This window comes from Pleurodeles waltl, chromosome 8 (assembly GCF_031143425.1).
Source record: "Pleurodeles waltl isolate 20211129_DDA chromosome 8, aPleWal1.hap1.20221129, whole genome shotgun sequence".
NCBI lineage: Eukaryota > Metazoa > Chordata > Amphibia > Caudata > Salamandridae > Pleurodeles > Pleurodeles waltl.
Genome location: NC_090447.1, coordinates 10,932,305 through 10,953,666, shown reverse-complemented (window position 1 = coordinate 10,953,666; position 21,362 = coordinate 10,932,305). Strand labels below are relative to the sequence as shown.

Below are 21,362 nucleotides of genomic sequence, written 5' to 3'. Positions count from 1 at the left end.
GTTAGCGCTCTGCGGTAACTGCAAAGTGGCATGCAGTGGTTTACAGAAATCCTGAATAAATAAATAATGTTCTGGGCTACAGCCAGCATCTTCCGGTGCAGGAGGTCTCCTCATCGTTTACCAGGGAGGGGCAATATGTGTGACCGTGCATTAATGCTCCAAGGTACTTAAATCACATCTGAGAAGTGTCTTTAAAGAGTCAAGGTTTACTCTCTTAAGAAGCTGTAAACAAACATAAGTTACTGCAGGTTGTTCTAGCGTCCAGACATTCAGAGGTCCTTCTTGTGATATTATTGATTGAAAAAAATGCTAACACAGGACTTTTCTGGAAGTTGGTGAGAGTCATTTTAGGTTTCAGTCAGTAGCCTAGCAAGGGTGCCATGGGCCTTCTGCAGGCAAGGAAAATGCTCTGAATCGTAAAGTACAGCAATATGAGGGTTGAGTGGACTTATCACATCCATGACACCCTAGGCCTTCGCATCTGTTGTGCTTTTGGTAGCTTCAGCCCAAGTTTCAGTAAGGAGGGGGTGCTGGGGGCACACTAGCCAGGGAGGGGCAATATGTGTGACCGTGCATTAATGCTCCAAGGTACTTAAATCACATCTGAGAAGTGTCTTTAAAGAGTTAAGGTTTACTCTCTTAAGAAGCTGTAAACAAACATAAGTTACTGCAGGTTGTTCTAGCGTCCAGACATTCAGAGGTCCTTCTTGTGATATTATTGATTAAAAAAAATGCTAACACAGGACTTTTCTGGAAGTTGGTGAGAGTCATTGTAGGAGGTTTCAGTCAGTAGCCTAGCAAGGGTGCCATGGGCCTTCTGCAGGCAAGGAAAATGCTCTGAATCGTAAAGTACAGCAATATGAGGGTTGAGTGGACTTATCACATCCATGACACCCTAGGCCTTCGCATCTGTTGTGCTTTTGGTAGCTTCAGCCCAAGTTTCAGTAAGGAGGGGGTGCTGGGGGCACACTAGCCAGGGAGGGGCAATATGTGTGACCGTGCATTAATGCTCCAAGATACTTAAATCACATCTGAGAAGTGTCTTTAAAGAGTCAAGGTTTACTCTCTTAAGAAGCTGTAAACAAACATAAGTTACTGCAGGTTGTTCTAGCGTCCAGACATTCAGAGGTCCTTCTTGTGATATTATTGATTGAAAAAAATGCTAACACAGGACTTTCTGGAAGTTGGTGAGAGTAATTTTAGGTTTCAGTCAGTAGCCTAGCAAGGGTGCCATGGGCCTTCTTCGGGCAAAGAAAATGCTCTGAATCGTAAAGTACAGCAATATGAGGGTTGAGTGGACTTATCACATCCATAACACCCTAGGCCTTCGCATCTGTTGTGCTTTTGGTAGCTTCAGCCCAAGTTTCAGTAAGGAGGGGGTGCTGAGGGCACACTAGCCAGATACGAAGCAGGCTCTACTGATGAAAGGTAAAACCTGGAGGTGCTAGGGTTGGGAGATGGCCCAAAGGTAGACTTCACAGTGACAGAAACTTTACTTGAAAAGCTGAATTTCAGAAACAGAAAGTAAGGGGCCCACTGATTGCCTACATGTGGGGCTCCTGTGTGTGGTGAGTACTGTCATAAACCCCCTTTCTAATGAATAGTTAGTTAAATAAAGGAACAATCTTGAATTCTTGAGACGCTGAATGCTTTGAATCTAAGTCAATCATACCCTGATTGATCAGTAAAAGAAGAGGAGCTGTTGTGGGTCGCCATGATTGTTTATTATTCACTCAATATTTAAAAAACACTCAATCAATCTACACAAACTCTGCCTCTAACTCACAACAGACAACTGACAAGCTTCAGGTTCATGCAACAGTGGCGAGGCCGATGTAGTTGGCCGCTCTGTCGAAGACGACGTAGTACTCCCTGATGAAGACGTCTCCCAGGATCCATACCCCAGTGGTGTCTTGGAAGTTGCTGCTGCAGGAGTTCTGAGGGAGGACAGAAAGAGGTAGACATGTTAAGATTCAGACAGCAGCATAGTGTCATGCCATAACATGCTTTCTTGACCAAACATCTTGCCGACACAAGCTGTACGACTATATTCTGAAATGGTGCCCTAGTCGAACAGAGAATGTCCACCTTCACACCTATGAACTTTCATCATGCTTCAACATCCCCTCTAAAGCTTCACATGAACTAGGTGGCAAATGTTGACTACTGTCATCACAAACTAATAGACTAGTTAACAGTGATCTTGTGTTAAAAAACTGAGGTGCAGATTTATCCAACTTTCATACAGTGCAACACAGCAGTCCACCTTGTTGTGCTGCGTGAAGGAGAGAGGGTAGGAATGCACTGTATTTAACATTCTATGGTGCAGTAGTGCTCTTTTCTGCACTGGTGCACAAAGTGCAGCCTAGCACCAAGGCAGGCCCCCTTCACCATGGTGCAAGGGTGCCTGCATTGTAAGAAGGATTGTTTTGTACAGCAAGAGGCACCTCCCTGCACAAAAACAATCCTCAGAGGCGTTTTCCCCATAGAATGGGGAAAACAAGGAGAAATAAAGATATTTCTCCTTGTTGTAAGTTTGGTGAGGAGGCGTACAATTCTAATGAATTCCCAGGTCTACCAGTGTTGGTAAATCTGGGAATGCGCCAAAATTCATGGGTGAATGTGTGGGAACACCTACACTTCACCGATGACACACCTCCCTGCCACAGAGTAACACAAGGCAGCAATCTGCACAGCCTTGCATTACTCCAGATTTACCGAGCCATGCAGGGTCACACAAGGTGGCCTTCTTTGCCTTAGTAAATCTCATTTTAGGTTTTGTGTCACCTTGCATCTCCTGGTGTGGCTCAGGGCAGCACAAAACCTTCAATAAATTTGTCCTTGGATTCTGTTAAGGGGATGCGTAGTCATGGAGTCTCGCTAGCACTGCCCCGTGGTGTTACTGCATATGACATTAGACATTAATAGCTGGATCACTGCTTTGGTACTGTCCCACTTATGGTTGTTTCTCAGGTGGATACTTCAAGAGATCTTGGAGAAATAAGTGTACATGTTCTAACACTTAACAACTAGCACAGGGCAACACATAGTACCCCACATCTACCAGGCGATGAGGCAAATGCTGTGAATCATTAATACATACTAGCAATGCTTAAAGAGCTGGCCTCAACATGTAACCAGTAAGGAGATTTAGAACAACCTCGTGCTGGCTAAAGAAAGACAGTGCTCCTCAGTTATCGGTTGCAAGCCGCATCTGTGTTAGCAGAACAGTCAATAACCTTCAGAGACATCTGGGGCCGTATTACAAAAGTGCCTTGGGGGTGCAGCGGACATACTACAGAATGGGCCACAGGCGCTTGTGTGGTCCTATCACCAAATGGTGCCCCATGCGAATGAGGGAATCCCTTTGCCGTTGCGCCTTCGCCATATGCTAACTGCGGGCACAGAGGCAAACAAGTTGTCAGAAGGTGCACAGAGAGTGTGCCCCCTAAAAGGTGGTGCACTGTTAGTACGCCCCAAAATAGCAACCCTCTGGAGGGGGGAAAGGGGTACCATGGACCCCCGAGATATCCCCTTGCAGGTGGGCGCAGTAACTCACTTCACTCGCCTGCTAGGGGATCTCTAATCCTCCATCAAAGTGCAGGCAGGTTGCCGCCTGCACAGTGAAACACGGAGCGGCAGCCGCTCCATTTTTCTCTCAAATGCGCAGCCCCAAGGGCAGCGTGAGTACAAGGTTGCCCTGGGGGAAGCACATTCTACATAATAGGGCGTACTTTCTCTGTTTGCACATGGCATACATCTTTTAAGGTGCGCCGTGGAGCAAGCAGAGAATGTGCACCCTATGCAAAATAGGCCTTCTGATAGGTTAATATTTGTTGGAAAAAAATATGTTCCATTATAAAAGAAATGTTGTGCTTTTAGGTTTGAAAGACCATGTACAGTTTTTACAAATTGAGGACCAGACAAGGCTACAATAGCAGGAACAGAATCAGCCCAGTCTGAGCCTCACAAATCCGCTCTGCGGGAAATCCAGACTGTGCTTGTCCATCTTCTGGTTTGGCGCAAGCATGGCCCGAAGAATGACCAGCTTCTTACCTGTTTACATCCATCTCACAAGGCCTGGGGCTTGCTGGAGGCCCCCCCGAATATATTTCTTAATGTCTGTCCAAGGCACTACCCATTACTCAAAGCTCTCTGTTCTTGAAGCAGTGAATAAAGTCCAGACTTCCTCCATATGTTCTAAGTGGGATCAGAGTTCATCAAAGGAAACCAGTGTCCTCCATGAGGAGGCCATGTGTGAGCAGCAACATTATACCCTTTTTATACCCTTTACGCTTTACATGTTTTCATGACCTTTGTAAAGGTTTCTTTCACAATATCCCAACTTTACATATATATCACAAATGGTCAACCGGGCTGGAGGAGGGGTGGATCTGTTTGCGATCCATTAACGCTTATGACTTGACCGCTCCTGCTAATTTACAAAAAGACATTGCATATTACCTTAAATGGTATATATTGACCCCTCCCAACATTTTGGTAAACATTATTGAGGCAGACCTTGTGTGATCTTTAATTTCAAATGAGTATCTTATCCTTGATGTATGATTCATTTTCCTACCTGGCAGCAAAGATATGGAACGATCTACCCCTATACCTCCGGACCGCCCCACCCCTACCAGATCATCCCTACAGGAGTTCCATAATGCGCCGAAGACCTGGCTCTTCGGCTGATCACCTGGACCTTGCCAGCACCTCCATCAGTGGCATAACAAAGCATCCCGCAGCCCCTGCGTTGTGAGGGGCACCCAAGCTCCAAGGACCCCCTCAGCACAGTAACCACAGTATCCAGAACTGAGAGCTCCTGACTATTTCCAGGGGGTTCCTCCATAGAATTTGCGGGGGAGGCCATTGGCCTGGATACCCTCACGGGTGACAAGCTGCGCACCTCAAGTCAACTGATTGATTGAGTGATTGATTGAATGATAGATTGATTGATTGGTTTATTGAGTGATTTATTTACTGATTGATTAATAGAGTGATTGATTGATTTGTTGAAAGGGACCTCTGGAGGATGATGCTGTTGGCGAGTTGTGTAAGAGGCCAGCAGCGTAAAGGGTGGACCCTCCTTAGCTATGAAGTACATGTGGAAAGAGGTTCATCCTAGAAATAATAACTGTAAATTCAGTAAAAATAAGATATGTTGGTTGCCCAGTTCTCTTTAATTTACTTTCTGAATAGAAATCATTGTTTCCTAATGTTATTTCAAGTTAAAGTTTTGAACGCGTGCCTTGGAGCAAAATCAATCCCCGTTGAGATGTGTTATTTGTTTCAGTGACGCCTCCATTGAGGCACCTCAATAAAGGTCTGACGTTCATGCAGGGAACCAGGTCCATCTAGATTACCCTGCTGCAGCAAACGGACATCTGCATATATTTAACTAATCTCACTAAAAATGGTGATGTAAGAAACTTTGCCTCATTATGCCCCCATGCCGTCAGGCTTGAACTAGGTAACACTCCATGGTAAGTTCTCCACAGATTGTGAGACATCCTGGTTACACATCCCTCAGCATCCTGTGTGGTCCTTGCACGTGGCTCCTGGATGCTGCCGGTGACTCCTATGGGGACAAGATTCCCCCAGCATTGAAACTCTCTCCACCAGCCTCACCTCCCTGGAATCGGCCATAACCAGTGCTTGTCATTTAGTGGTTCGTACACCACAGTCGTCACAGTTCTGGCAAGAAGTAGTAAGGGCCAGATGTAGCAAAGTGTTAGCGAGTCGGAAACGGCGAAAATCGCCGTTTGCGAGTCGCTAAAGCCACTTTGCTATGTAGAAATGCATTTTGCGAGTCGGAACCGACTCGCAAAATGCATTTCCGACTCGCAAATAGGAAGGGGTGTTCCCTTCCTATTTGCGACTCGCAATGCGATGCAATTCCATTTGCGACCGCAAAAGCAGTCGCAAATGGACTCGCAGTTACCATCCACTTGAAGTGGATGGTAACCCAGTCGCAAACGAGAAGGGGTCCCCATGGGACCCCTTCCCCTTTGTGTCTGGCATTAAAAATAATTTTTCAGAGCAGGCAGTGGTCCAATGGACCACTACCTGCCCTGAAAAATACCGAAACTAAAGGTTTTGGTTTTTTTTCAAAGTGCTGCTCGTTTTCCTTTAAGGAAAACGGGCTGCAGATGGAAAAAAAAAACTGCTTTATTAAAAAGCAGTCACGGACATGGTGGTCTGCTGTCTCCAGCAGGCCACCATCCCCGTGAGTGCCCATATTCGCAATGGGGTCGCAAATTAATATTAATGAGGTGGGTCTTTGCGACCCCATAGCGAGTCGCAGACGGTGGAGTCGGAAGGACTCGCAAATTGCAACTCGCAATTTCATACCTACCTAAATGTATATCCTTGGGCAGCCTGTAGTGGTCACCTCGGGTTTGGGGTGATCAGGAAGCACAGCTCTACTTAGGAAGACATGATTAATGCTTTTCAATCATTGAGGCAACCCCACAGAGCCAAGAGGTGTTATCAAGAACTGAGACAGGAGCTGGGTTGAGGTCTATATCTTAAGGAACCTGAGCCAGCCAACCAGAAATTTCTAATAAAAGAGGTAGAATTAAGAAGGAATAAAGAGAGGTCTTCAAGGTTCAGCCTAATTTGGTGCTCAGTTTTCTAACACAAAGTTCTGTGTGACTGGGACCAGAAGCAGAGAGAGATCTGATTCTTCAAGAGGGGGTGTGTGGGAAGCATAGCATTATTGAAGGAAAAAAGAGAAATGATCCTGATCTTTAGCCTATCTCACTAGGCACCTCCACTCTGGAAGCTAGCGCCTGGAAGACACACAGAGGCTGTTTATGCTCCTTACCTGGTTGATGTAGGCAGTGGCCGGCACTGGGTACTGGACGCCATTGATGGTGAAGATGATGTCAGGCAGGGAGCTGATGGAGTTACAGTTCACCACATACTAAGGACATGAAAGATGGAAGAAAATAATTCAAGAAAATGTGTTAAGAACATAATCCAGACATTGCTGTGCATTTTATGTATTACAGAATGAATATATGGAAAGTGGAATTATCTGCCAGGTTTTTAAGAGACCATCCAGGAACATAAGAGGAGAAGAAGAGAAATGTGTAAATGGTGTGACCTCAGATGCAGGTGATTGGCCTTGGAGCTTGGGACATCATGGTCTTGCAGAGATGGGTAAGGTCCTGTAATGATCACACCTCTGGGCCCTGTCTCTTACCTCTCCATATGAGTTCTGAGAAGCTCCAATGGCACTCTGGATGTTTGAGATACCGGGGGAGAGACCAGCAATCAGAGAGGTCCCAGTGTCCACGATGGCCTGGCAGCCTCCATTGCAGGCGATGACATTCCCATTCATGGAGATACTGGGGGGGCGAGATGGGACAGTAAGTGAGCTAAAGCTAAAACAACACATGCTTAACACAACTTTTTATCTATCATTAGAAATCTTGAAGAAAAAGTACAAATTTGCCACATTTTAGAGAACATTTACCAGTTTGATGGTATATGTATGTTGTCTTCTTAGTCAGTAGACAGTTTCCCAAAACCAATTCAAACCACAGTCGTGGTTAGTGTTTCTGGGAAACCAAAGCCTGTTCGCAGGCCCACCATGCTATGTGATGGCAGCATGGGTGACTTGTCATTACTCATGTTATCGCTGAAGATAAGTTTCCAAAGAAGGAACCATCCTCAGAAACAACACAGAGTATCCTCCAAATGTTGAAAGATCTGTCTCTGTGTGACTTAGAAATTTAAAATATTTTCTCTCTGGGATCATCATGATGTACATGATAGACTTACACAGGAAGGTTCCTGATGAAATTATATAGAAAAACTGATGAAAATCATTCCTGTTCTCAGATCTGAGAAAAGTGAATTTCCACAAGGGCATATGTCATTTTTTCCACAGTTGGAATCCAAATGCAGTGAGGGGAACACGAGGAGGGTGGCAAGGCATCTGACTAATTGTCTGGTGTCTCACTAAGGCCGCTCTTCGAATGAGGCCTTACATATTTAAACCAACCAAGTTCACTATTTGAATATCTTGTGTGTGCTACTGGTGTGGAGCATGTGAACTTTATGCACGAAAGTGCACTTATCCTTCTACCCTGTAAAGTCATCTATTTACAAATGGCCTGATTCATAAATGCGCCTTTTGAAAGGTCAGAATTTTTTTAGTAAATGATAAAAAATTTTAGGAATAAAAAAAAAGATCCAGAGAACGCCCCCAGGCCCCATGTGAATGTGCCTGTTCTGCCTGCAGTGGGCCCAGGGGTACTGCAAAGATGTTGTTAAGAAACTCTAACTCTGTGTGTAACAAGAATCAAACACTCTTGTGAGTCCTCAGTCCTCCATCAGTGGTATGTATGGAAGTTTCCGAGGACTTTATTGAAAGTGTCCCTGGGTTTGGTGGTAATTTCAGTGGGTAGAGCGGCGGTGCTCATCGACCCACCCCTCACTTCTTCTCTACCCCAAAAGCAGAAGAGCTAGGATTAGTGAAGAGCCCTGCGGAGGCTGGGGTGGGCACTCCCTTGTTAGTGCTCTGTACAGAGCTCAGTTGCATCCCAATGTCTGGGTCAGCAGCCCTCAGGCTGGTGCTTGATTGGGTCAGGCTGTTAGGAACCCAAAGGCAGCAATATATTTGAGATAATTGGAAGATGCCACCTCTAGAGATGGTTGTGGAGGGGGCACATAGCCGTCCCATGTAAGCAGTGCTTTAAATGAGCTGTAGATGGGGTCCTACATGTCCGGCCCTGGTAGAGTAAGTCAGGACACTGCAGATCTAATCACAGATCGATGGCATCAGTGCAAGCAGCCCAGAAAGCGCCTTGTGTTGAAACCTGGGTCTCTCTCAGGGAGTTATTTTAACAGCGTTAATGCCCTCCCAGTACTGGTACCTGGAGTTGATACACCCTGAGCGTAAACAGACACTGTATGTAAAGTACGGACTGGTATTCTGGCGACCAGGGGATACATGACCAGAACCCGCCGGCTCGCTGCTGGTCCTGAGTACTGCCAGTGTAATGTCGGAGGGGTGGACACCCTACCACACTCCTCCTATATGATCATATGATATGTTTCCATAGGTAGGCGGTGGCGCCTTCCCCTTCTTAAATTCAAGCGGCCTAATGTGCTACATCAGCGCTGATGCCTTGTGCCAGGGCTGATTCACTCCGCCGCACTATAGTGATGGCTGCTTGGCCTCCACTGAGCGCTGCCTATCATGCTGGGCATTATACCAGTCAGATCATTCATTTGATTTTGTGACGTATTGTGCGCCTGATGTGTCTTCTCTAATGATCTTGTGCACATGACCTCTACTAGAACCTTGTTTTGCGCTGATGTGTTAGGTGATGGTTTTACTGGGACTGAATGTGTCCATCCCAGTCCTGGGTGTGTGGCCACGTCTGAGAGAGCTGTGGACCGTGATAGGGATCATAGAAACCAGACAGCTCATGCTGGAGTGCTTTTTATTTGTTTTATCTATATTGTATCATGTACGGAGCTATACCTTGTTCACCTGCATAGGTTAGTCCTTCAATGCTCTCTTCCACTTTAATATAATTGTGTATTGCACTAGTTTACTGGTTGAACGTTTGTGCTCTTGTATGGGGGCTGCTTCCTCTTCTGCACATGTTCTTCTAATGTCAACCTTAGCTCTCCTGTACGTGTTCTTATAATGTCAACCTTACCTCTACTGCCCATGTTCTTACAATGTCAACCATAGCTCTCCTGCACATGTTCTTATAATGTCAACCTTACCTCTACTGCACATGTTCTTACAATGTCAACCTTAGCTCTCCTGGACATGTTCTTATACTGTCAACCTTACCTCTACTGAACATGTTCTTACAATGTCAACCTTACCTCTTCTGCACATGTTCTTATAATGTCAACCTTAGCTCTTCTGCACATGTTCTCATATTGTCAACCTTAGATCTTCTGCACATGTTCTTATAATGTCAACCTTACATCTCCTGCACATATCAACCTTACCTCTTCTGCACATGTTCTTATAATGTCAACCTAACCTCTTCTGTACATGTTCTTATAATGACAACCTTAGCTCTCCTGCACATGTTCTTATAATGTCAACCTTACATCTCCTGCACATATCAACCTTACCTCTTCTGCACATGTTCTTATAATGCCAACCTGACCTCTTCTGCACATGTTCTTATAATGACAACCTTACTTCTTCTGCACGTGTTCCTATAATGTCAACCTTAGCTCTCCTGCACATGTCAACCTTACCCCTCCTGCACATGTTCTTATAATGACAACCTTAGTTCTCCTGCACATGTTCTTATAATGTCAACCTTAGCTCTCCTGCACATGTTCTTATAATGTCAACCTTACCTCTTCTGCACATGCTCTTATAATGTCAACCTTAGCTCTCCTGCACATGTTCTTATAATGTCAAACCTACCTTTTCTGCACATGTTCTTATAATGTCAACCTAACGTCTTCTGCACATGTTCTTATAATGTCAACCTTACCTGTTCTGCACATGTTCTTATAATGTCAACCTTAGCTTTCCTGCACATGTTCTTATAATGTCAACCTAACCTCTTCTGCACATGTTCTTATAATGTCAACCATAGCTCTTCTGCACATGTTCTTATAATGTCAACCTTAGCTCTCCTGCACATGTTCTTATAATGTCAACCTTAGCTCTTCTGCATGTGTTCTTATAATGTCAACCTTACCTCTTCTGCACATGCTATTATAATGTCAACCTTAGCTCTTCTGCACATGTTCTTATAATGTGAACCTTAGCTCTCCTGCACATGTTCTTATAATGTCAAACCTACCTTTTCTGCACATGTTCTTATAATGTCAACCTAACGTCTTCTGCACATGTTCTTATAATGTCAACCTTACCTGTTCTGCACATGTTCTTATAATGTCAACCTTAGCTTTCCTGCACATGTTCTTATAATGTCAACCTAACCTCTTCTGCACATGTTCTTATAATGTCAACCATAGCTCTCCTGCACATGTTCTTATAATGTCAACCTTACCTCTTCTGCACATGCTCTTATAATGTCAACCTTAGCTCTCCTGCCCATGTTCTTATAATGTCAAACCTACCTTTTCTGCACATGTTCTTATAATGTCAACCTAACGTCTTCTGCACATGTTCTTATAATGTCAACCTTACCTGTTCTGCACATGTTCTTATAATGTCAACCATAGCTCTTCTGCACATGTTCTTATAATGGCATTGCTGAGCAGCTGCCGAGAGCACAGCTATCCTTGCCTAGTTATCGTACGTCTCCCTGATGTTCACTGGATCGTACTTTATATGTTTTAAGCATCCATGAAGCAAGCTTTTTCCTTTTGCTGTTTTCTAGATTGTACTTTTACCTATTCTAAGGCTGATAGCTGACACAATAAACAATAAACTTCTGAAGGGCTGGTTGGGTTTGTGCACAAGGACTCCCCCTAACTATACGTCACTCTTCTATTGAGTTGATGATTTCCTATCCAGCTCCACTGCCTCCTGTCTGGGACTGATTATCCCTACACCTGACCTGTCCTTTGTTCCACCTGATCTGCTGTTTGTTACACCTACCTCTCCAGGGTGATCTGCCAGTAGGTTTCGGAAGAAAGAGGCACCCAGTTCAAGGTTCCAGTGTAGTAGGAAGATTCATAGCCCCCAAAGATCACCACACTTCCGCTGGCTCCATTCCTGTGATCACAAAGAAAAGAAAATTGTACATCGATTATTGTGCAGAAGATTGTGAAGGAAGGGCTTCAAGCAAGAGATGCCTCACATGTGCAGGGTAATATGTTATCTGCTTCTGAGTGCAAAACTCTTCTCCATCTATTTCAATCTGCACAGAACATATGAACTCCAGATGAGAGGAGCAGAACCTCCCAGTGCCCCCCATCGCATCACAGAATAGCTTGTAGTATCATGGGCACAGCTCAACCTCAGTCATTTTCATTACTCTGTCAGTGACATTAGTGGGCACTGGGACATACTGGACAGGACCATTGTTACCTGCTTGACTATACTCTAAAATCACTCTATGGAAGTTAACATATTTGATAATTGTGTATCAAATATACTTATCGGAAGGACCTTATAATCATGTGCTATCCCCAACCACTCACAGCTTTCCTTCTGGAAGGCCCTCCTCAGGCCATCAGTCTACTCAGGTTGATATAATGAGTACCCCAGGCTTGGGTATCAATAAACACCTGTTATCCCAGTATAAGATAACGCAATGGATACTTGTGTGCATCATAAACACTCTTTCTGTGTCATGTGGCTACTCCTTCTCATACTGGGTAGGGTGCATCACGAGAATCTGACCCAGTCCTGCGGTACCTGCCATCTCCTCCACCTGTTGCCAGAAATCTGGGGATTATGTTTGACAGCTCTCTGTCTTTTGACTTGCAGGTCAATCAAACCATTAAAACCTGCTTTTGGATGATTAAAACACTCTGAAAAATTCTTCCCTTTCTCCCCAAGGACCTGAGGACCCCTGTAGTACTAGCTGTGGTTATGTCCAAACTAGACGCCTGTAATGCCTTACTGCTGAATGTTAACCAGGGCTCCCATCGTAAGCTGCAACTCATTCAGAATACCGCTGCCCGTCTTGTGCTGGATCTTTCTTGGACGGCTTCGGCTATTGAAAGCCTTAGGCAACTCCACTGGCTGCGTATAGGGAAGTGTATTGCCTTTAAAGCCCTCTGCATCACTTATAAGGCCTTACACTCCCAGGCCTCCACATATCGGAGCTCCACTTTAAGGTGGTACACACCTAGCCACAGTTTAAGATCAGCCAGTTTACATCTGGCCGTTGTCACCCGCTGCAGGAAGTCTAAATAGGGGGAAAAGGCCTTTTCAGTGGCGGCTGCTACATTTTGGAACAACTTTCCGATACATATCAGGAAACCAGAAGCCTTCCTGCCTTTCCGGAAACAGCTTAAGACCTGTCTCTCTTCACCCTATAATCTGCCCTGTTCTTTTGAGGTGGAGCTGTCTTCCTTTTGTCCTTGTCTCTCTCCCGCTCACTTCAGTTGTTTGCTCATCTCTTTGGCAGCTCTTCGATGCTATGGCCGGAATGCGCTTTATAAGTAATAGTAAATACAAATACTCACGGGCTCAGGTAGACAGAGAAGAGGTCTGCAGACAGCAGGCCCTGACTCCACATATTGTCAAACACAGGGGTGGCTCCATCTTCTGAGAGGCTTGGGAAGGCCAGTCCCAGGATACCATCAAACTGCATTTGAGAAAAGAAATCGGCTTCGGTGTAGGCCAGCCCGAAGACCTGGTCGGTGACGGTGAGGCCTCCAACCTACGAGGAGAAGGAAAGAGATGGTCAGTCTTTAAGTAAAGACCAGATGTGACTGTCCTTAGGACACATCTGCCCAAGCTATGTCTGCTTTCTCCAGTCCTCCTACCTGGACAGTGTCATATCCCAGGACCCCGGTCATGCTTCCCGTGCCATACCCAATGGACAGGCTGGTGCTGGTGCTCTGGAAGGTGGAAGAGCTGGAGGGGTTGAACTTGTTGTGATTTGCTGTGGGTTTAAAAAGTCATCATTAGTACACATTCATCAGGACACTTTCACTCCTCTAGGACAGGCTCCAGCTGCTCGACCCTGGCGTCTGTCCTTTGTGGTTACAAATGTACAAAAAGCCAAGAGCTAGCATTTGTAACTGATAAATACAATTAAAAATAACAAAAACATCACAGTTGTGAGTTTTATTCCTTCAGAGTGTTGATACTTACGAATTCCAATGTCATTAACATGTAACATGGATTCTTCTGACTTGGCGGTCCCTTTCTGACTTGCATTTCCAACACACCTTGGGGCACTCTATGTATCAGGATTTTGCCGGGGTTGCAGCATGTTTTTGGAACAGCACAGTTGAAAATCTATTTTGGTATTTTCAGCACTCTGCAAAGCCTGATTTGTGTGGCTTTGCATGACTTTGTAAAAAAACAATCACACAACTCACCCACCCATGTATTTTGATGCAAACCCATATTCATAAAGACTTGAAAACATGGTTTGGGGCCAAAATGGCGCACCTACATGAGGCTGGCGTAACAAACCGAAATATCTCCTCCTTCCTCTTTGCACGTGCGCCGCAGCACACACACAAATAGGAATAAGCTACAAAGGATAGTTTTTGTACAGGAAGATATTTGCACCAGTTATTTTTATCTATCCAGCAGAGGTAAGCAGCCTAAGTGGATATAACTTTTTTTTAAACTTTAACATTACTTGAAAACCTAAATGACGCCTGAATATTTCTAAAGTTTAGTCAGCATTGCAGAAAACACATGATTTTCCTGTGACATCTTTATTCTCAGCACTGGTCACCACAGCATAGACTATGAGGGGCAGTTTATCAATGTGTGAAAGGTAAAGTGCAGGAGTGCACTTTATTTAACACCATCCAGTGCATTCCTGTCCTTTCCTACCACTGGTGCACTTTTGGCTGCCTAGCACCAATGCAGACACCCTTGCGTCAAGTTGCAAGGGTTCCTGCGATGTAGGCAGGCTTGTTTTTGTACATGAAGGGAAACCGTCCTGCACAAAAACAACCCTGAGAGGCAGTTCCCCCTTCTTGTGTGCTGCAGAATGCAGAAAGAGGCAAAAGGTGAGGAGAAATAAAGATATTTATACTTGTTGCGCCTCAGCTGGGGAGGGGCAGCATTTTGACGCATTCCCAGGTCAACCACTACTGGTTAATCTGGGAATGCGGCAGAATCCATGCGTGGATGTGCAGGAGCATCCTTTAGTAGGTCTGTGAAGCAAGGCTTGGTGCCTTTAGCCAAGGAACTACACAGCCTCAAAATACTTTGATGTTTACTGCTTACAAGAGCATTAGATTGTGAACAACAATATTTTTCACCTTCTTACACCACTAAACCTAGTAAGTTCTAAAGTTTGAGCCCATTTGCACAACAAATGACTTCCTTGATCATGCAGCAAACAGGACAATCAGACACCTATATTGTCAACGTCTGACATTGGTTTCATAGGCTGATCATTGGCCACCTGCTTGTTGTATTTAACAGAGGCAGAAGGAACATAAAAAAAATACTAATTTCTGTGTGAAAGTGATGACAGAAGTACTACATGGAAATAGTTTAAAAAGAAATAAGACAGCCAGTTTAATGCTAATCTAATTCTTGGGTCAACACGCATGCCAGTTCTTGTATCGCCTCCTAAGTATCTGTGGGAATGAAACACCATTTCTGTTTGCCTGAGCCATCTTCCACCCAAGGTTGGACCACATGATGGCCCTTGGCAGCAGCTTCCACTCAACACAGCCCATCTGTGGGCCAATCTCTTGAAAGAACCCGGACTCAGTTGTACTTTAAGGGTGAATGCCTACACCAAAGCTGCTGTGAAAAGACTCCCCCTGTAGCCGTTGATCCTCAAGTCAAGCTCGAATCACTCTTCTAACGCCGTGCAACCTACTGTTACAGGAGTCTTCAAGCAAACGCTATGAAGGGATCTGATTGGAGTGGAGCAAACCTGAGCGGCTTCAGCAGATGATGGCACGGCTTTCATTACTCTAACTCTTCTTGAGAATTACTCCAGCAATTTCGAAAGCATGTGGAATGGACACTGCTTGGCGTAGAACATCACAAAGCTGGACTTGGAATAAAGCCCTATGGAATCATGAAACCTCAGAAGATACTCACAGCAGGCTGAGCTGGAACAATACACAGATGGGACCCAGAGGTTGGAGGAGCCGCTGTCAAAGATCACGTTGAATTCTTGAGGAGGAGTCCCAATGGAGATAGTTCCGTAATAAGACACCTAATGGGTATTGGAAGGGGATTTCTAATTAAGTTTTGCAGTGTGGGTCCATAAACAGCTTTACTCTTGTAAACAAAGTAATTTATAACATAGTGCGCATGACTCCAATGTCTGTCACATTATGACCACTCCAGAAATGCTGTGCGTATGGCTCTAGTGTTTGCTCTGGGCTGTAACAAATATCTCGGCACACAACACATACACACCTACCAGAGGACACAAAGCATTTCACACACTACTCACTTCTCTATTGTCTGTCATGCAGTATCTCTTGGTGCTCAGTTTGTACATAACTCAGCCCCCTGCTGTAAGCAACTCATTCTAAATCACTCAGCATCTCCCCTCTTGCCTGTCAACCACAAGCATCCATGGACCACAACCAACAAGCCTCCATCAGATCAAGACCTGGAGGATTGCTGCACACTCGTTGTTGTGATGCTACGCTACCACATCCTATAGAAGCACTATTCTACACATTCATTGTGTCGGTACAGTCATATCCTGCAACACAGCACACTATACAATACACAGGGTGTGGGTGTTCCAGTCTGAAAATGAACGCGCACAGGTGAGGCATGCTTCACTCACATCCATGTAGTTGGTCATCGGCTCACTAGCCACTTGAGCAGCAAAGTTTGGGAAGTACTTGTTGCCCGGATTTATTTTGTGTGTCTTCAGAAATTCACTCAGTAGGCCCTTCTCTCTCAGGCGATCCCTCAGAGTTTTTCCTTTTCTTAAGGGAACCCTAATAGATTAGAAGGAAAAGAAAGACAGTCATGAGTAGGTCAAGGAAGAGAAACAATGAATCCAATGAGTAGTCCGCAGGTTTGTTGTAACTGAAAGAGTGAAGCGTAAGAGGACTCCCGTGGGAGAGGAGCCACCGACTGTTACCATGGAACTGCAAGAGGTATCTAGTTGTACGGAACAAAGGCAGGCGGTGTCCAAGGCTCATCTCTAGAACGTGCCAGAGCTTTAGGAACAGCACCCTCAAAAGAGCAGATTCATGTTCTACACTAGCTCAAAATCCCATGTTATATCAACATCACCCACTTTACACCCATGTGCCTGGACAACCTGACCAGATTCAGCATCAAGGCTTACACTTACCAAGTGACAACCATAGAGATGAACAATAATTGTCTGCCCCAAAATCGAAGTGAGCTCAACCTCCTGATTCTGATTGTGTCCTATCCTTGTATACCTGATACGCAGCCTCACGCACAATTCTTCACCATTCCTAAGCCCTTTCTCCCTTGCTTGCGTACCACAGCTACAAAGCTCTACACATACACTCTCCTTTCTCCAATGTCTTCTGAAGTGTTTAGCTGCAGTGAGGCTTGGCTCTGCTATCTTCAACTATGTAGGACAACATTGCTTTCCACATTGACATAAACCATTGTGGCCCTCTTGTAGTAAGTCAAATGATTGTTGACTTTTCTGCATATGTTTAACAAAATGTATCTAACTGTATCACACTCATTCACTCACTTTCAAGAACTGAAACACTGTTGGATATGCCCTCACTGATACCGTTATATTTGACAGTAAAAGTAAAATGCACCATATTTCAAACATCATCAAAGAAATGCAAATTGACACAGTCATCAAACATGACCTGCTGCTGACCATAAAGATGGATTTAAATGTGGTTGAAACATTTAGATCAATAAAGTTGTACATATAGTTTTCTAGAGGATCCACCCTAGTTAAAGAATCAGCCTGTACTAACCACAGGAAAATAACACAACTATGTTATCTTTTATTTTGATTATCTGTGCTGTGTTCATAGTTTACTTATTTGTCAAATAAATTTTCATTACTACACATATTTTATTTTCTGAAAACTGAAAGCCTCTGATAATGCCATCCTGCTGTAAGAAATTGAGACATGAATAAAGCATGTGTCACTCTTCTTCGTAACAACTGGGGTTGTGAAAAAAAGGTGGTTCAACACCCCATTGTTGCAGAAAAAAACTAGACTTGCTGATTTTTAATGACTCAGAAAAATATATTTTTTGCCCTTAAAATGTACAATTAATAAGATGCAGCATTGTATGGATGCTTGACACAGGCATCTGGTGTTACCCAAAGTGCAGAAGTTCAAATCCAAGCATCTCTATGTGCTCACAAAATGTTCTTTTATAACTTTGTTTATAGTAGCATTTGTCACACTTAAAAATGACAGAATATCACCATCATGTTCTATAATAAAAAGAAAGCTACTCATCTTTCATTCTGGTGTGCCATTTCAATGCAAGTTATTATCATTTCCTTCTGTCAGGGATGGTTTTTCATCCGTGGTCCACTTAAAGGGGAACTGGGAGATCCTTGTTGCCACTTGTTCTGAAGTCTTCTGCACAGCCTGTGCTTGTGAGTTACCTGAACTCACCTTGAAGCCTGAACCTTGCCATATTCAGATACTTCTTCCAATATGGCTCAGAGGTAGGGCAGTGGGTCAACCAGCATCAGAAACACATTGTCCACAAAAAGGTCCATCTTGGGATCTGCCTACTGCCACCCGTTTCATGTTAGCTTCTGACTTATTTTGTCAAATGGGTCAGTAGTGACAACAACAGAAATGAGAGAAGGTGGGCAGCCCAGCGTGGTCCTCTCATGATGCATGCAACATGGGTAGGACAGCCTGTGTCTGTGTTTTGTGTGTTGACAATCATGTGTGATGCCTTTTTTGTATGATCTCTAAAATGCACCTTGTTTATAAAGCCTGATCGTTTGGATTGGTTAATTCAGGGAGCCTAGGCCTCAGCTCAGCCACTAATATGCCAATAAAATATGTGTCATCAAGACAAAGGAGAGGGATTGGTCAGTATGAGCTACAAAAAAACAACCTGTTCCTGGTTTAGGGAGAACCAAGGTTACTAAATCTAAAAGTGGATGGTCCAAGGACTTGAACAGTTGTGTCAGGATCAGAGCCTGGGTAAAAGTTTTATGAGATCAGGTGACTACCTTTAGAGGCCCAGAACTTTGCCAGTTTTCAGGTGAGAAATGCTGGAAATCAATCCTCACAACAATGTAGGGCATTCCAGTTCAGCCACCTACTCAGGTCTAAGCTTCTCTACCTTTCTGCCTTTTAAATGCAACTGGACCAGTTTATTTAGGGGCAGCTTCTTTTGTATAAAGTTCAAGCAGCAATTACTTAAAGCTATAGCAACCTATCATCTTGAATACTTTTCCGCACCCATGTGCGGTATTTCAAGTGTGTTTTCACTCACACGCTCATTTGAGGCTTGCAGACAGGCGTCCATCCAGCTTTGTTGCCAGCTCGTGTTATTATGTTTATCAGTGAGGAACTTACTAAAAAAGGGGTCTAGTCTGGTGAAGGTTCTATGTACTGACAAGTAGATGTATATCCCTCATTCAAATACATTGGTATTCTAGTTACACTGAAAAAAGACACTTTGTGGTTTCATCACCCAGCAATCCCTCACCACCATATCATGAACCATGGTGATGCCTACAGCATCAATGGTGGGGAATAGAAGACCTCCACCCATGGGCTTCTTGAGGCAAGGAGTTCTCCAAATATGTGTTTTGGAACATTTCTGCTTAACTAATGGATAACAGTTCCGTCAAATAGCACCATTGTTATAACAAAGATCCCGATTTCTGTAACTCCCTCCAAATGACTTTGGAAGGGAATCCTGCTGACATGGAGAGCAGAGAGCCCCCAGTACCACGTGTGCCAGTATTTAAAATGCTGCACACGATGGCGATATAGGGGGACTATCATCATAATTTTTTACACTAGTTGGGTGCTTTGCCGGACTAGCGTCAAAAAATTTCACGCTAATCCTGCAAAGCACCTAGAGGCCCATTAATCACAATGGGAGCCCCTTTTCAACACCTGCACTTAGCAGGAGTTAAAAAATCCCGATATAAATGGCACAAAGGTATTTCATAGATTACTTTGCGCCATTTTTACGGGCCCCCTAGCACCGGAATCCCCCCCTTGCATACATAATGCCTGGCGCAGCATAATGTGGCGCAAGGGCTTACAAAGTGGCGCAATGCAAGCATTTCACCACTTTGTAATTATGACGCCGTGTTTTTGACTTTCCAACGCCACATTAGCGTGAAAGAAATGACGCTAATGTGGCATTGGAGTGGCGCTAGGCCACCATAATCTGGGCCCTAGTTTTGAGTTCAACTCGTATCCCCAACAGCAATATGCAAAGACGGTGCAAACCCGGGCACTCCATATAGAGTCAATGGTTTAGAATTAAGCAGTCTGCCTTTGCTCTCAGTTCACGAGGACCTCTTTTGCACATGTATACCAGAGTTTTACTCCCTCATTAGATGAACATACCACATGCATGACTGCTGTGATCTAAGCTTAAAACTCAAATCCACTACCGAGACACCTGAACTGTAGACCTGCCTTAATCCCACCAGCCTCCACCCTTGTAGTAAATCTATAAGTAGACAGTCACTTAAGCAGGTACTCAGACAGGGCCACCAGGCTTTCCCGGTGCTCCCATCTCATGACCGTACAGCACACTGAGGAACGCGGAGTAAGTACTCACTTGACCAGGCACTCAGTGAAGGCCACCATGATGTCTCAAAGCTCCCATCTCATGACATGATAGCACATTAAGGGACACGGAGAGAATACTCACTTCAGCAGCCACTCAGAGAGGGCCACCAGGCTCTCCCAGGGCCCCAAACTTATGACCCTACAGCACATAGAGGGACGCGTGGTAAATACTCACTTGGGGCAGGTACTCAGATAGGGCCACCGAGCTTGCTCAAAGCTCCCATCTCATGACCCTACAGCACACTGAGGCGCTCACAGTAAGTACTCACTTAACCAGGCACTCAGACAGAGCCACCAGGCTCTCTCAAAGTTCCCATGCCATGACAGTACAGCACACTGAGGGACGCAGAGTAAGCACTCACTTGACCAAACACTCAGAAAGTGCCACCAGGCTCTCTGAAAGCTCCCATCTCATGACCCTACAGCACACTGAGGGACACGTAGTAAGTACTCACTTGACCAGGCACTCAGAGAGGACCACCAGCCCCAGGAGCAGAAGCCACTTCATGGTTCTTTCTTTGGTCCACAGTATCTAAAGGCAGAGTCAGATTCTGGAGTGAGCTGTGAGACCTCAGGTAAGGGGTCCCTTATATACTGCACAGGGTGTCCCTCAGACAACCTTCACATGCGGAAAAGGAGTGTGCGTGTGAGATAAACCAGGGGGCCAGCAAAGCAAGAGGCTATTCAGACTCCTAATCTGCTTAGATTTCAATAATATCTCAAAATGGACACACAGGCCACTGTGTGCACCATATCATGTGTATAGATTAGAAGCAGTGTTTGCTAAGAAGCTTAGAAATGTGCATATCTGGTGGGGGGGCAGTTGCATTCTGAAGCCTGCAAGGACCTTTAGACAAGGTCACATTGAGCTGGTGTGTTTGGTGCACGTCAGAAACAGAGACGACTTCCAAGAACCGTCCTGTGGTGGAAGGCTGGACTGCACATCTGCACCAGAGTCAGGCTATCTCAGGTGTGATGGACTCCATATCTGCACCATGGTCAGGCTATCCCAGGTGTGA

General features: G+C 44.8%; 1 protein-coding gene across 1 annotated transcript; it reads right to left on the bottom strand.

Annotated features, from left to right (window-relative positions):
• Positions 1 to 1,811: 1,811 nt before the first annotated feature.
• Positions 1,812 to 20,851, bottom strand: LOC138249024 (pepsin A-like). The gene is made up of 10 exons (XM_069203082.1): positions 20,799 to 20,851; positions 16,380 to 16,536; positions 15,674 to 15,791; positions 13,411 to 13,529; positions 13,108 to 13,304; positions 11,570 to 11,686; positions 7,211 to 7,355; positions 6,830 to 6,928; positions 4,680 to 4,685; positions 1,812 to 1,937 (listed from the first exon to the last, which is right to left on the bottom strand). Exons 1-10 carry the CDS (start codon positions 20,849 to 20,851, stop codon positions 1,812 to 1,814), a joined length of 1,137 nt encoding a protein of 378 aa, XP_069059183.1.
• Between the last annotated feature and the right edge of the window lie 511 nt (positions 20,852 to 21,362).

What these genes read in the sequence shown, in the direction of transcription:
- LOC138249024 (XM_069203082.1), bottom strand. Translation starts at nt 20,851, where the DNA reads ATGAAGTGGCTTCTGCTCCTGGGGCTGGTGGTCCTCTCTGAGTGCCTG. An exon ending in CTCTCTGAGTGCCTGGTCAA is followed by an intron (nt 16,537 to 20,798) that starts GTGAGTACTTAC and finishes CTAATCTATTAG; the next exon opens with GGTTCCCTTAAGAAAAGGAA. An exon ending in CTCAGAACTCATATGGAGAG is followed by an intron (nt 6,929 to 7,210) that starts GTAAGAGACAGG and finishes TCATGTCCTTAG; the next exon opens with TATGTGGTGAACTGTAACTC.